Source organism: Bos indicus x Bos taurus, chromosome 2 (assembly GCF_003369695.1).
Source record: "Bos indicus x Bos taurus breed Angus x Brahman F1 hybrid chromosome 2, Bos_hybrid_MaternalHap_v2.0, whole genome shotgun sequence".
Taxonomy (NCBI): domain Eukaryota; kingdom Metazoa; phylum Chordata; class Mammalia; order Artiodactyla; family Bovidae; genus Bos; species Bos indicus x Bos taurus.
In genome coordinates, this window is record NC_040077.1 from 97,397,237 (window position 1) to 97,414,109 (window position 16,873).

Below are 16,873 nucleotides of genomic sequence, written 5' to 3' on the forward strand. Positions count from 1 at the left end.
AGACTAATCATGAAAAAATGTCAGACAGATTTCAACAGAGAGACATCTGTAATATACCTGGCCAGTATTTTTTAAGGTCATCCACAACAAAGAAAGTCTGAGAACCTCTCACAGCCTGAAGGAACCTGAAGAGACATGGAACTAAATGTAATGTAGAATCTTAGATGAGATTCTAGAACCAAAGAAAAGATTAGGTAAAAACTAAGGGAATCTAAACTATGAACTTTAGTTAATAATAATGCATCAGTACTGTTTCATTAATTTTAGCAAATGAATCACACTAATATGTTAATGACAGGAGAATTTGAGTGCAGAAGATACATAGGAACTCTATATTATCTGTTCAAATGTTTCTGTAAATATGAAATTGCCCTAAAAATAGGAAACCTGTTAATCTTTTTAAAAGCAATATTAACAAGTCATGTACTTCTTTGTGGGAAAGTTTTTCTATTTATAAGTGTTCACTCTGCACAAAAACAATAGTTTGGCCCATTTAAGAATGTGGGGATCTTATTTAAGCTGTTCTGGTACAGAAAAAGTAGAGAAATCAAGGCATGTCAAGGTAAGGATGCTAAGCCAACAGTCTCACTAGCAATAACATATTGTGATCAAGGTCACAGTTTGAATGTAGATCATTTTTTCAGCCCATTAGACATACGGAGATGCCGGAACAACTCAGAAGAAACACAGTCCTCAGACTCCCAATTTAGGTCCTTTCTTATTTGACTAGAATACAGCGGTGGAGTGGGATCTAGAACATTGCAGAACCATCTTTATAAAGGATTCTGTTTTCAGATGTACACATGGAGTGGTTAGTTCTTAGGACACACTCCTCTCATTAGGCTCTCCTGTCCCAAACATTGGCTATGCCTGTCTTGGAACGTTCAACCATTTCTCTGTGATACATGGGCAGAAATTTGTAAGTCACTCTTATTATTGGACTTACCAGGTTTTCAGGCTCCTCTTCGTATGCCAACAATTCCAGAAAAACTACTGAAAGGATTTCATATGTAATGAGTGGTGGTATGATGACTGTTAGTATTATTATAATAACAATGGCAAAGGTAGAAACTACTATTTATTGAGCTTGTTGGGGGCTGTGCTGAGTCCTTACTTTGTTTAAATTTGCAACAAAGCAATAAACTAGGCATCATTGTTCTATTTCACAGATAAAGATACTCTTGCATGCACGCAGTTCTTTATACATTGTCAGTGATGTGGGGATGCACTTTGATTTATTCAGAAGCCCTTCAATCAATGTTTTAAAAGCTAAATTGCTTAAATCCTGTTTAAATACTCATAGGGAAGATAAGTATAACCCTTATGGGAAGCAATTGTGGGGGTGTGGGGAGGGGCTTTGGCGTTGTCAAATTAGTTCAAATGAGTTAACTCGTGTAGTTCTTGGTATGAACAGAAAATGAGAATAGGGACCTTAGAGTAGCATTGAAATTCAGTAAAATAATAATAATAAGATTCTTGCTAGAAATCTGCTAGAAAGCTTACTTTCGTGACAGCTTTATTTGTGATGTCTCTAAACAGAACGTGGTAGCTAGAATTGGATTTGTTTTCATAGACTTTTTGTTTGTTTATTTGGAGGGTTTGGGTTGAGTTACTATTTTGGGGGGAAAAAAAAAAAGGAAAATGTTCTTAGCTTCCATCAGAGATTCTGATTGTCTGTGTCATCATCAGGGTGGGGACAATAGACCATCAGTGAAGCCACATTGCTGGCAACAGCATTTCAAAACAGTGATGTATCACTTCTTGTCAACTAGATCTGTAAATTTAGTGGCTTCAGTATATAAGTGAAGGCTGTGCTGTACCTACTGTTTCCTTATTAACACATGCAGAATACCTACTCCATGACTTATTCAAACTTTACTATAATTTATGGCCACCTAATGAATATTAATGACTTAACTGAATTGACTTAATTGTGACATAATACTGTAAGTTGTGACATAGGCCTAATATTATATTTATTCTCTATGTAAGATTTATACCAAGAGAAAATGCCATTCCCTTTTTAATCTATAGATAGAGCTTAGAAAAGTTTGCTGAAAAATTAAGTCAAAACTCTCTTTCTCTTAATATTCAGTATCCAGAAAGATATATCTTCCTCTGGTTTGAATTAAACATCTTTCAAATTGAAAGGACTAATATACTGACCATTGTCTTTTCTAGATTTCACAGAGAGTTGTGGTTTTAAAGAGTATTTGGAATAATCTTCCATAATCCAGCATGTCCCCTGAGCCATTCTTTTCCCTACTGTTTTCTATCCAGTTTTCACATATTACAGATTTTCCCTATTTTCCTTGTTGAGTCAGTGTCATATGTCAATGAAAGTTAGCTCAGATATGTCCTTAAATGCCAAACACTAGTTTTAAAAAATAGAGTATATGAAACTAATGGTGATCTTATATGAAAAAAAAAAATAGATATTCCGGAAAAAATCTGTTAAAAACTAGGGTGTTAACAGTAGCTACCTCTTGATATTAAAAGTGGGTTATTGAATGTGTTTTGTTGACCATCAGTTGCTGGTGAGTTTGCTGTCAATTTTCCCTATTTTAGTACTTCAGATAATCTTTCTCCAAGGTCATGGCTGCCATTTTTCTTCTTCCAATCACAGGAAACATCCCAGGACATTGAAGAATGGCAGATGATCGGAAAGATGAAGCAAAGGCGCCTCACTGGACCTCAGCTCAACTTACAGAGGCATCCGCCCAACCACACCCACCGGAGATCAAGGATCAAGGTGGGGCAGGGGAAGGACTTGTCAGAAGCGCCAATGGATTCCCCTACAGAGAGGATGAAGAGGGCGCCTTTGGAGAACATGGGTCCCAGGGCACCTACTCAAATACCAAAGAGAACGGAATCAACGGAGAACTGACCTCAACTGACAGAGAAACAGCAGGTAACTAAGGGCTCTTCTGTCACCAGTGCTTGCTTTGTGCTTTGAAGTCTGTTTACGCTTCAAGTGAATTAGTTTACAGCACTGATCTTTCTCTAGTGCTAGAACTGAGATGCTAGTCAGTCAAGGGAAATAGACACCGAAAGGAGAGAAAAATCATAGGAACTAGCCTGACATTCCCCCAGATCAGTTATATTCTCAATCTTATCTCCTTTTTAATTCTTAATTTATTTATTTTTGGCTGTGCCCAGCAGCTTGCAGGATCTTAGTTCTCCTACTGGGGATCAAACCCATGGCCTCACAGTGAAAGCTCAGAGTCCTAACCTCTGGACCACCATGGAGTTTCCATTTACCACCTTAATTTTAGTAGACAAACGGCTTGGTGTGTGTGTGTGTTGCTAATAACTGTCAGCATTCTAAATCACTGAAGAAAAAAAAAAACTTCACTAACTGGGATTCTCTTGAATGATATTGGACTTAAATCTGATTAATTGATAAGAAGCACATTTACTTTTTAGGGCAGGAAGAAATGTAGTCTGTCTCCCAGCCTTAAAAAGGAAAAAAGAAAGGAAACCAGCACATGCATACACGGGAACTATTTAATACTTCTTTGGATAGCTTTTTAGAACTAATATACAGATGCTTAAAGGATAACAGAATATAATTTAATCTTAAAGTATGATTTCTACCACAGGTTTGTTGACGATATTGTCATTAATGGCTTAGAGAACCATTCAGTTCAGTTCAGTCTCTCAGTCACGCCCGACACTTTGCTATCCCACAGACTGCAGCACATTAGTCTGCTCTATAGTTCTTTCTCTGTAATTCAGAATTTAATGTATTTGAAGGCAGTAATTTGCTGTCCAAATGCTACTCCATGCTACTCCAAAAACAGTAAGTAAACTGCTAGTAAGAATGGCTCTGTCTGCTTCAAGATCATCCCTTACTTATTCAAGGGTCAGTTTTCTACAGTCAATTGGTTAGCCACACATCCACTGTACACTCAGTTCAAAAAATATATTTAAATTTTAATGGGAAAGTATGAAAGGCATTTCAAATAACTGAAATTACATACATACATACATACATACAGTGTGATTCTTTTCATTTAACAAACTACTGTTGAACATTTTCTACGTATAAGCTGTGCCAGGACGAGTGCAAAGAATGGGCTCTGAACTTCCCAGAGCAGTTGATCTAGTAGCACACATGAGACCTGTGTGTACAGTTAATTCAAATACAGAACACAGAACATTAAGTGCCACATGAGCAGTATAGAAAGGCAAAGTTGAAGAGGGGTCGTTTCCAAACCAAGTTTCCAAATCAAGTACAGAAGCATCTTGAGGTTCCACAGCAGATGCACAAAAGTGTGGCAGAGTGTTTTTAAATACCCAGATGAAATTCTGTGATATTCAATAGCTGTCAAATACTGCATGAACTATTAATTTAAGATAGTTTGGTTTCAACATTAGGTCGTACCACATTCTTCTTCATGATGTCCTGTCTTTTTGAAGCTGGGATTTTGGGGTCTTTTCGAAGTTGCTGTGATAAAAAAGCAAATACCCTGTAGAAATGTATGTGGAACAGAAAAAAGAGAGTGGCAGTGTCCAAGCTAACTCAAGGATTTGAAAAGCTGTGCAGTGCCCTATAGACACCCATGTCCCATTAGTAAGAAGTTGTGGATAAGAATGAAATAAAAATACTGTTTTTACTTTTCATGGTTATAGGGAAGATGAGGTAGAGTAAATGATTCAAGAAATACTGTCTATTAAGTACCATTGTTATTGGGATTATCAGAGGTGGTAGTGGTATTCATATAGACAACAGGACACCCTCGATCAGGAACTATTTTTCTACAGTCAAGTGTAATACAATTTGAAGAGGGTGTGACTTGGGTATCAGGAGCACTAACTGGGAAAATTTTGAAGCGATTGAGGCATGAGGAGTTGAGAACATGTTAGAAAAAAATGATTGTGGGAATAAAGGAGATAATGTGAGAAATCAAGATTTTTCTCATCATTGTCCCCTACAGCACTTGACATTATACCTCAAGGACTCAACAAATGTGTGTTGAGTGAGTAGTTGAGTGAATGATACAAAAAGAAGAAAGTTCTTTTCAAATTTATGGGGGAAGCTATTGAAAAGCCTTAACTTTGCCTCTTGAACTCTCACCAGTTGACTCCCACTGACTATTATGGAGGCTTATTATATACCCAAGAAAAAAATCACTTGTAGTATGCTTGGTCAAGCAGGAGAGAACCAAAATCACTCACTATTTCATTTTTTTCAGTAGTCTTTATTAAGTATTTGAGAGCATCAGAAAAAAATCTATTTGTCAGGTCAGTGTGGCCTTGCCAGCTTCTTTGAGAAAATAACATAAATTAAAAAGAAACTAACAGATGGTTCTTTAAATTGTGGGTTCAAGACCATCCAGAGTTAATTTTGAATTCAGCTTAGCATATATCAAATGAATATTACATTACCTTTGGGAGACTGATTATGTAAATTTTATATGTATATTCATAGCGACAAAGGTTGTAAACAGTGATGTTTTCAATCCAAACGATGATGTAATTTTAAACCAGCCTCCCTCCAGAAAGAAGAGACTGAGTATTGAATCCATCAATCATCCATGTATGGAAAGCAGCAGGAGAGGAAAAATGTAAATTGTTATCTTCTCACGACTGAGCGACTTCACTTTCACTTTTCACTTTCATGCATTGGAGAAGGAAATGGCAACCCACTCCAGTGTTCTTGCCTGGAGAATCCCAGGGATGGGGGAGCCTGGTGGGCTGCCGTCTCTGGGGTCGCACAGAGTCAGACACGACTGAAGCGACTTAGCAGCAGCAGCATACCTATAGAGGATTTTTCAGTGATAAGTTAATGTGCAATTAAATTTCTCTCCAAACTTTAGCTTAATAAAATAATAAATAAATTGTATTATTGATGGCTTATATATAATTATTCCACAAATTGCAAACAAAAATCATCCCCAGTAAAAAAGGAATATTCTTAAATCTTAGATATGATCTTTAAAAATGCTATCCTTTGATAATGGAGACCATTGATTGAGCAGGCATTATATTTTGAGGTGATTATTTGATATCTCATCATTTCACGTAATCTATCAGTATATTGCAATTTCTCCTATATGGATGTTTTTCAGGATTTTGTGAACATGAAACATTTCCCATGACATCCTCAGCTATCTGTTACAATGTCCAGACCATGGCTGATCGAAGCCAAAGATCTTTCTTCTACTTTCCTTTTCTTCTACTTTCATTCTTAGAAATAAATCTTTTACCCAACATTGTTTATTCATCTCTATAAACAAGATCACATAATAAATGAATTGCAATCATCAACTCTCCCTCCTCTTTCCTTCATCAGAGGACACTTACTTTAACCAAAGGTCTGCCTCATTCTCTCTCATCCACCACTTTCAGTGTTCACCTTCATGTCTGGACCATAATAACTTCTTAATTTTTGAAGGTGCAAGGCCATGTCAGCTTACCTTTGATCTTATGCACTAAGATGGTGGGGGAGGAAGCAGCGAGGAGGGGTTGTACAGAAAATACTGGAAGGAAATAACACTTTATATTTAATTTACAACTTAGATTTTTGTCTCTTTCCTTACAATTTAAAGCTAATCCATAGAAAGGTAGGTAGAATTATATACTCACCTAGTATCACATAACTTTATACTTTAAGAATTCTTCTTACATTTACTTATTAAAGCGTCCTTTTTAGAAGCCATGCCACTGGAGCCTAAAACAACAGAAGAGAAACCATAGAAAATCCATGAAAAATTGGGCCACTTAGGAAAGTTATTGTTATTGATAAATGAATACAACATAATACTGAAACAAGTCATTTTTAAATCATTTTCCACCATGGTTAATAAGAATAAAGGCTTGTAATAAACCCTTCTTCTCTTTTCCACCTTATCTTTATTGAGGAAAGCAAACAGAATGCATTTCAGTCCCCATAGAGTTTCAACTCTGAGTGATAATTAGGAGCCTCATATTTAGGCTTCTTATTTGTAGGTGGCGCTCAAATGCATGTTACAATTTATATCAAGATAACATCTGGGCTTCCCAGGTGGCACAGTGGTGAAGGAATACACCTGCCAATGCAGGAGATGCAAGAGACACAGGTTCAATCCCTGGGTCAGGAAGATCCCCTAGTGTAGGAAATGGCAACCCACTCCAGTATTCTTGCCTGGGAAATTCTATGAATAGAGGAACCTGGTGGGCTACAGTCCATGGAGTTGCAAGGAGTCAGAAAGAACTGAGTGACTGAATACGCAATACACAAGACAACATCAAGATAACTAGATGTTATCTTGTAAGATGACCTCTCATATTTCTCCTATTTATGGGTTTAGTGACCCATCCAGGATACTTGGCTAAAGCCAGCACACAGGTCTTCTGCTTTATGGGGCCGTGCTCCTTCCACTGCCCCATGCAGCTAGATGCCCAGCAGCAACAATAACCAGTCATAGCCAAAGACAGTTCTTCCATTGCAGAACGGTCATATCCATGTGCCTTTCAGCATGACGGCAAATTTATTCCCAGTTTTCAGCTTGAATGGAGAAAGAAAGGAGGCAATTCTGAGATGTTTACAGATGCCAAAACTTTGAAGTATTTAAAATGACACTTTTTAAGTGATTTTGACTATTCTGAGGTACAATGCTTTGAACACTGGTTAAAAAAAAAAACAAAACAGCAGTCACAGTGTAAAGTGCCTTTGTGATTATCACAAGTCACCACCAGGTCTCTTTTTGAGTAAATTTGAAGATTAAAGGTCAGTCCTTCAGTAAACTACCCCTTGATTTCCCAAGGGTTGCAGTGTTTCTCCAGCATTTCTGGGGCATTTCTCCAGATCTGCTCCCACCAAAGCACTGAGATCTGTAAGGCCCTTCAGGGTTATCACAGTCACTTTTTCCAGAGCTTTCCAATGGAGATGCACCTTCTAAAGCTCAGCGCGCCCTTTCACATCCTCCTGATTCAAGCAGACCAGTCATGAACATACTTAGATATCTAAGTTTTTTGTTGCTGAAATTATACATTTCAGATTGAAATGCATAGTGGAGAAAAAGGTTATCATCAGTCACAAGCAAAAATCTGAATATACCTCTACACTTCTCTCTCTCCCTTTCTAATCTTAGAAAATTTGAATCTGCATTTTCTCACCCCATAGTCCCCTCTCTCCATTCCCACATTTTAGATTTAATGGTAGGAATCACCATCCCATTTAAACTATGGTATATTATACATAATATATATTAATGCACACAGAGCAAAATAGTGCAGAACCATTTCTCATGTGAAGTGACTGAAGCCGGCCCCACCACCCCCCAAGGCAAATAAATAGGCTGGCCTAACAATACAAAAGGTTGCAGATTTTCCTTTCCTTGTTGCCATGCCAACCACTCATTGCTCTGGCTGCCATTTCCCCAAGCTCCGCAGAGGAGTGTGCAGAGCAGTTATTTAGCATTCAGGGTGGATCTGCAGAAAAGCACACGGCCTCACCGCAAAGTGTCTGCACCTGGCGGCGCCGATGGACAAGGACAGAAAATGGGGATCTTTGCAATGTTTTCCTTCGAAAGGTTGGGCATCTGGGTCTAGAAAAAGTGAGAAAGACAAGAATTGCTAGAAAAGGCATGAGGTTTGTATTTGTCACGTTTGCTTTGTCCTGTGTGCTCTCTGTACCCTTTGAAGCAGGTTTGGAGTATTAGCTTCAATCATATGTGACTTGCCTTGTTGGTAAATAGAAGGGGATCTGAACCTAATTGGGGGCTGTCTTACCTGGACTTTATAATGAAGAACAGCCTCTCAGTCTTGGTAAGGTTGCTTGCTTATAGCAGATATTGCTAAATACAGCTTAAAATGTTTTACAAATTAGAAGAAAAGATAGGTACCAGATACAGTTGTTTATTTAAATGTGCAATTGTAGGTAGTTCTTTCTATAAAAAAATTACCTTGTATCTTTCTTTGCTCTTCAGCCAGAATCTTAGAGTGGAATGTGATTGTTTGAAGCCAGTAATTATGAAACCAAATTTAAGGAAAACTTGGTTTCTCTTGACTCCTTTTAATTAAACCCAGTGACTCAACAAATAAAACCCATGATTTTATTCCTTGGAATTTTAATTGCCTACAAACACTTCAAGTTGTGAAGAGTAAGGCTTGATCTAACATAATATAATATTTTAAAATTAAGATTAATTTGCATATGCATTTACTCCCATGTATGTTCCTCCAGAAAATTCCTCCCATGCACTTGTGGAAATCATTCTCGTTTCTTTATTGTCTTATTTTGGGTTAAAATCAGAACTACATCATAGACACTAATATATATATATATATATATACACACACACACACACACATGTATATATATATAATTCTTCTTTTTGGTCCACTGACACTTTGAAAAATTGTTTTGAATTTGAATCTTAATGCAACAGATTTGAGCTAAGGAGAGTTCAGAACTACTTGTAAAAATTACTCTCTCTTGTTTCTAGCGGTAAATATAATTTAATAGCATTGTATTTTTCACTTGAGCCTTTCTCATAATCCTATATTTTTTTCAAGACCTTATCAAATTTTTTCCTAATATGCTACCACATTGTATTATCATATTTTTCTTTCAGTGTATCCCAATTATTTGAGGTTTTTTAAAATCTCCATTTAGAGAAGATTTCTAAACAGTTCATAAAATCTTTTTTGTTTGTAGTGAATAGATGACAATAATCAGTCATGGAAGCCAGTCTTCCTGATTTTTTTTTTTTGGACCCTCTAAGTCTATGTTTCGGTGAGGATTATGCATGACCTTTATATGTCCCTTGCTCAATTGCTAAGAATTCTCTCCTCCCAGAAAATAAAAGAGAAAAACCTTAATAGTAATTTGGAACAAATAAATTAACTAATATCTGGAGAATATTCTTCATCAGTCACTAAGGTGTGTTTTTGAAAAGTATGAGATATATATATATATATAAATTTGATTATATTGCTTGCATATACCTGAGAAAACTGTCTGTCAGTGTTTACCAATATCCCCTTGAGGGTTGGCTCCAAGTTTGGTTTTATCGCTACTGGGAGGTTAGTAGGTCGGGGAGGACCTAGCAGTCATCAACACCTCCCTCTTTTCTCCCCAAGCTACTTGAGATGAACCGACTTTCTGCTTCAGTGTATCAAGCCCTCTCATTCCCTCACACTTCACTGCACCTTAGCACATTACATAAAGCACTGCTTTGATTGTCAGGGGAGTCTGGAAATTCATACCAGGAGTAGATGAACAGAACAACGGGTGCTGCGTTGCAGACCTGGTAGTTTAAGCATGATCTGACTTGACATCATGACTCCTGGGAGGGTGCGGGGAAAGGACACCAAACCGCCCAGTGCCCTCCCTCTGTGTGACTCGCCTTATAGAATGAGTCATGGTTCAGCAACACTCAGAGAAAATAGAGTTCTAAACCCAGCGACGCTGATGAGCAGAGAAAGAGGGAAGCATATGTTCTAGGCTCTCATGGCAGCTTTTAACAAGTATGCAAATACCAGGTAATGCTAGTGTGCAAATGTTAGAAAGGAGAGTTAAATGTCCACTTTTACAATTGATTTCATCAATGCTCAAACTTCAGAAAACATGAGGCAAAATGGGTACTAAGGGAGCAATCAACACATGATTCAGAGAAAAATCATGTGTAATAGAGATGATTCAGCCTCAGCACCCTGAAAATTAGATTCAATATTTTCAGTCCAGGTTTTGTGTTTGGAAACACAGGTCAAGGTAAGGCTGGGAGCTGAGCACCTCTGATTCTTGCATAAGTAACTCCAGCATGAGTAGTCAGTTCTCTATTTGAACTAACAATGTTCTCTTTTGCAAAGCTAGTTAATTTGCCCAAGCAATCTGTTCTGGTTTCATTCAAATGCCGCATCATGAAACAAATGACAGAGGACTCATTTGAAAGGGTACATGCAACAGAAGAGATTATCAGAAATCCATGATCAAAGGTCCAGAACTGATTCATTTTATTCTCTCAAATGAATCTCTTCCTCTTTCAAATACCCCTGTGTACCATGTTTATGTCTTGCTAATAGCCCTGGGTATTTATTGGAAGGACTGATGCTGAGGCTGAAACTCCAGTACTTTGGCCACCTCTTGACTCATTGGAAAAGACTCTGATGCTGGGAGGGATTGGGGGCAGGAGGAGGAGGGGACGACAGAGGATGAGATGGCTGATGGCATCACCGACTTGATGGACATGAGTTTGGGTGAACTCCAGGAGTTGGTGATGGACAGAGAGGCCTGGCGTGCTGTGATTCGTGGGGTTGCAAAGAGTTGGACACAACTGAGCGACTGAACTGAACTGAATAGCATTGATCATAAGTGTTTTGAGGTAGAAGCTGTGCTTCATTCATCTCCATGTCCCTTCTGGTATATAATGCAATGCTTATACTCCATAGTAGGTGCTAATAAATATTTTTGAAAGTGAGATAAAGAAGAGAGAACCTGAAACTATCACAACATTGTGAATCAGCTATACCCCAATACAAAATAAAAAGTTCATAAAAAAGAAGGAAGAGAAAAATTATTCATGTTCAATTTTGAGAATAGAAATTACATACACAAAATAGGGCTACAAAAACTTTGAATATATTTGTATAAATATTGTGTAAGCAACATATTTGTGGGAAAGATGATGTTAGGAATATTGGAACTAAAGAGGCAGATGAAGAAACATGGGAGGAGGCTGGATTCAGAGTAAAGACTGTAGAAGTGTTGACTAGCTCAATCAAGTTGGAATTCTGAAATACTGTCGTAAAGAGAGTGTCATGGAGGGATATAGCAGAAGACTTGTTATGTTCTGCAAATGGGAGTGAAGATTTCTAGTGAAGAAAACATATCTTTGACTTAGGATAGAAGTAAGACCTCTGATTAGAAATAGAGTCTTGATGATGAAAACACCTGAACTGGAAAGAATATAAAAAATCAGGATATATGACCTTTATGAGACACATCCATAATCTAACAGCTAAGAAATAGACTGATATTGAACAACTTTTCTTGTTCATTCTTGCAAAATAGAGTCTGATGTAAGAGTTGGCCTCAGTAGAAAGTGATACTGAAATATCTTGCAAACAGAACTCTAAAATGCACACCTTTGTTGATCTTCTGGCTTTAAGGTGAAGATTGCCTCACTACTATAAATCAGAAGGCCACATAAATTTCACTTCTGACAAATGGACAAACTGACTATTAAAGAAAATGGATGCTCTAAGTCATAGATTTAATTATACTTCATTAAAGGAATATGCTAGTATTGTCTTAGATGTTATATATCCTATTTTTGAAGGTCAATCTGATTGATATATCAACAATGTTCTTTTACACTACTTCATCTTTGAGTCTATAAAATTACTTGAAAATGATAAGTTCTTAGGTAATAAACAGCATTTCCCTATTGAATAACAGGGATATTTATTCTATCCTAATTTTAGGATATCCTAATTTTAGGAAAAATGTCTCAGTTTCAATCAGACACACTTCTCTAGTTTTCTTATTTTAAAAAATCTTAAAAGCTGCATGTAATTGAAGATTTTCTTTTCTTTTTGACATATTAAAATGAAAGATGCTCCCATTTACATTTTCTAATTTTAATTATTTCAGTATTTAAAGGACAGTATTTAATTAAACTACTGTTAATTTTATAAGCAGTTTTTAAAATGAATCAGTTCTTTGGATACTTTTTCTCCTTGTTGCATTTCCATGCTACTATTCTTTATCTTAAGCTAAAGTGTAGATTTTTTTTCTTTAAAAATTATCTGTTGGTTTTTTTGAAAAACCAAGATTTATGACTAAAGCATTGGAAAGATTGGAATAAACCTGTTCTCCTGAGAACTTTACCAGAATTGATTTTTCTCAAAAAAAAAAAATTGCACTAACTTGGCCTGTCTCAAAAAGTATGTAAGTTCTTCCAGGCCAGTTGTCATCCAATTCTTCTGTCTTGATTGTAGTAAAAAAAAAAAAGAGAGAGAGAGAGAGAGAGAAATGAGTTTGAAGCAAGTACAGATGACACTTTCAAAAGTTGCATTTTAGGAGAGGAAGTGCGTTCAGTCAGGATAGCAATGATATCTGTGCTCTTGAGAATATTTGCCATCCCACCTTTGACAGTTTTAAGTCACCCTTGGCACCAACAGTTTGCCAGTATTTCTAGAGGTGTGCTTGCTATCAGGGAGACCCACTACACAGAAAGATATGGATTGAGATAAGTAAACAACACTGAAGCAAAATCATCAATGTAAAATTTTATTTCAACAGATAATTAGAGGGGATTTTCTAAAGTAGTATTTGTATGTTATTTGTAAATTTCTGAAGATTACTTTGAAATTACTGTTAATTGTTTTTGTTTATCTTAACATAAACTTTTTGTATCCCATAGTTGGAGAGAAATTCATTTAATAGGATGTTTCATGGAATGCATTAATCAATCCAGAATACAAAAGATATTTTTATTCTAGAATAATTTTTGGCATAAATTTTTAAATTCTATTTAAGTCTTTGCTTTTTACTGTCATAATAGTATAAATATAATGTTAGACTTGACACTTACTTTCTTACTTAAAAAAATTATCTTCTTATTTGCAAATTCTCTTGATTTTGCTACTCAGAGACCCTGGAAAAGATTCTTAACTATCAACAATTTTGCTTTTTGGAATTTTCCCAAAGAAACAGTCCTCCTTATCTTGTGTTATGGCTGAGCTCTAGTTAACAAACATTATTAAAGACTAAAAGAAGGATGACTCAAAATTATCTCTTTCTCATTTTTTGTTTTCTTTTCTATCATAGCATTTTAGTTTTCAGAATTTCATAATGTAATTAATTCCACTGTCCCTTTTCCTGCAGTATAATTGAAACATGGTTCTCAGGTTATATATATTCAGTTATAATTTGTAATGATAATTACCATGTGTACTTAGTGACTTAAACGTCTGCCAAGTCCTTTCAGGACTGATATAAACAGAATATTTGTGAACAACATTTTATATAACTCCAGTGCTAAAAATAAAATAGGCAGTTGTAAAAGAGAAACACTTAAAATACTTACATTTCATGAGAGACTGACTAAGAAGAATCAAATAAGGTGGATGTTCTATATTATTACACATTCATTCTTATAACTATGTTAGAACTAGAGGCTTAAGCAAACTAATTACACAGAAGTCATGTTGGTCTGTTTGCTGTTTGAAGGTACACTATGATGTACTGTGACAAAAGCAATCTTCCCACCACATAGTTCCTAAATTCTGTAGGGTTCTAGGTCACAGGCCTCCACAGATTTCAAATTATCACTTTGGGGATGAGATGGAGCCAACAAAATGTAGCTAAGCTGATGATTTTTACCTTTTTATTGTAACAGTTTTTCCCTAGATGAAATCTTTCAGTTTATAGAAGTAACTGGTAAAGACTCTTCCTGATATATGGAGCACTTACACTTTAAAACTTTGCTCAATGATTTTTTTCTTTTTTGGAATCGAGAATGTTTTTCCATTTTTTCATTGTGTTCCCTGTCTCAGACATTCCTGGTTTTGCAACTGTAGAAACAATAATTTCCCCATATGAATCTTAGACTCGTGCTGGTGCCCAAGTCTTTCGAGGTACCAAAACCAGATAAAACTTTGAAGACACAGATGGCCCTTTATGTGCATGAATGCTGGCACACGCATAGCTTCAACACACACACACACAGGCATGTGTGCAAGTGCTGTTCTGCACGCACAGTACATTTTATATTGTTTATCATGCAGTTACTCTAAGGGTGAATTTTTTCAATCTCTCTTAGTTGTATTGGTATTTCATCTCTTCATTAATGTTATTAATAATGTCTCCTGCTACATTCCTTTGTGTGATATGCTCAAGACAATACAGACAGTAATCCAATTTATCTCAAGTCTACAAGGAGTAGTACGATTGTAATGGTTTTGACAAAATGCAAAACCTGAGCATTACAAGGCTCTAAAAGCATTTTATCAGTTCCCTCAGTGCCTTAATTATTGTACTCAATTTATTGATATTAAGCAGTTAGAAATTTTCAGAGAGCCATATTCCCCAAGACATTTCTTTCCCAAATTAATTTAGAATCAATAAAATATTGAAAGCTGATATAATTAGTAAGTGTTTACTATATGAAATGCAAACAACACTACAAATATGCACATATTACTACATTTAGATCCTCCAATACCACCAACAGCACAAACCTTTAATTAGAATATATAATTATAAAACTAAGCCATATTTGCTTGCTTTATTTCTTCTGCTGTACCCTTAAAACTAGAAGTGAAATTTTCCAGTAGGTACTGTTTTTGATTGGTGCTTTGCCTTTCTAATTACTTTTGATTCCATATATGTTGTTCTTAACTTGCAATATCCTTCTACTGATAACCATCTTAATTTACAAAGTCTTTCCCTTTGAGTAAATTAAACATTAGGCCAATTCTATCCAAGTTCTAAGAACTTCATTTGAGTAGATTAAATTGGCCATCTAAACAAGATTATGGATTTAAGCACATAATAGGAATAGGAAAAAAGGAAATAGGGAAAATTCTCCTATAGTCATACACTGTACTCCTAATCCTAGCCCAAGTGGTTGCAAATGCCTTTCAGAAGAGGACCATGTGAGTGACTGTGAATGTATAGATCAGCCAACATCTGTGGCCCTTACTAGGAAAATCTTAAAAAAACAAACAAACAAAGAAAAAAACCATGTTCTTCAATGAGATTGTCCCACTTTCCAGTACAATTTAAATATAGGAACACCATGTCTTACTCATCTTCATAGCCTTGGTAATGACTAAGTATAGTTACATCATCTGGAGTGGGTACAATATAACTTAAATTTAAGTACCCTTCAGAATGAACTTTGTGCAGTCATGATTCCTCATCTTAAATACATTTATCTCCATAGACTAACATTACTGTAAAGGTGTTTTCCCTCATAAATTTATCCTTGTTTTAGTCAGTAAATCTTTGGAATTCATCTTTGAAAGAAAAAGCTGGTACGCAGAGATCTACAGCTGTTGTGTTGGCCAGGTGGCTAGGGTGACCCTTTGAGATCAGTGAGAATCTGATTAGGAAGGGATATGCCAATGCTGGCCTCCTTAATAAGTACTAAGGTGCCAGAGAAACAAACAAAACCACCACCACAACAAAAACCAATCTGCTCTTTTAATTTCCTTCATCAACAGTTGATCACGGGTAACAGCTTCAGAGAGACCATTCAGTCTCCAAATTAAGCTGGAGCAGAGGCAAGGAACTTTCCTTCTTTCCCTGTTTTTATGAATTTATCTAGGGTATTTGTTTAGCCGAGTGCTTCAAACACAGTGCTTTCCTTGTTGACTAGTTTCCATCAGCAGCAGCAATTAGCTTCAGTTTCCTAGGCAACCATTCTCTACCCCACTGAGAAAAACCTTTTCTTGACAGGAGCATTCTGTCTAAAATTGTTTTGTTTTCCTTTCACAAGTGTACGGTAGGCTTACTTGTCATTTCTTTCAATATAGCACTATTATACTTATTATTCTTAAAAGCAAAAACACTTTATGGCTTTTATATTCCATATGGTTGAATTTATTGTCAACATCTCTTACTTTTCTCTTTACCTGAAAGAAATCAACAAAAATATATTCTCAGGCATATGCCAACTTGCTTGGATTTTTTTTGTTCACAGTGTAATCAGTGAGCCTTTACATATTCAAGTCATCTCAGCTGGTTGTGATGAAAACCCAAAAGGTACACATCAGACTTCTTTGTATACCAACAATGTCATATGTTGCTCGAACCAGGTTGGAATTGTCAGGGCCACTGAGAAAGTTTCAGCTCCATTGTTTATAAATCAAACAAACAATATAGATAGATTAATATAACAAAATAACTAAACCAAAAATAGGTGCTAAAAACAGG

General features: G+C 36.1%; 1 protein-coding gene across 35 annotated transcripts in view; it reads left to right on the forward strand.

Moving 5' to 3' along the window:
* MAP2 (microtubule associated protein 2) overlaps nt 1–16,873 on the forward strand; it is a 297,900-nt gene that overhangs the window by 219,193 nt on the left and 61,834 nt on the right. For 34 of the 35 annotated variants that reach the window (XM_027565984.1, XM_027566051.1, XM_027566061.1 and 31 more), the window contains one exon: nt 2,627–2,911. In XM_027565984.1, the coding sequence (XP_027421785.1) occupies nt 2,650–2,911 (262 nt within the window). In that variant the 5' untranslated portion in view covers nt 2,627–2,649. Of the gene's footprint in view, nt 1–2,626; nt 2,912–8,396; nt 8,579–16,873 lie in introns of those variants that run through there. The other variant, XM_027566086.1, reaches the window with a different exon arrangement.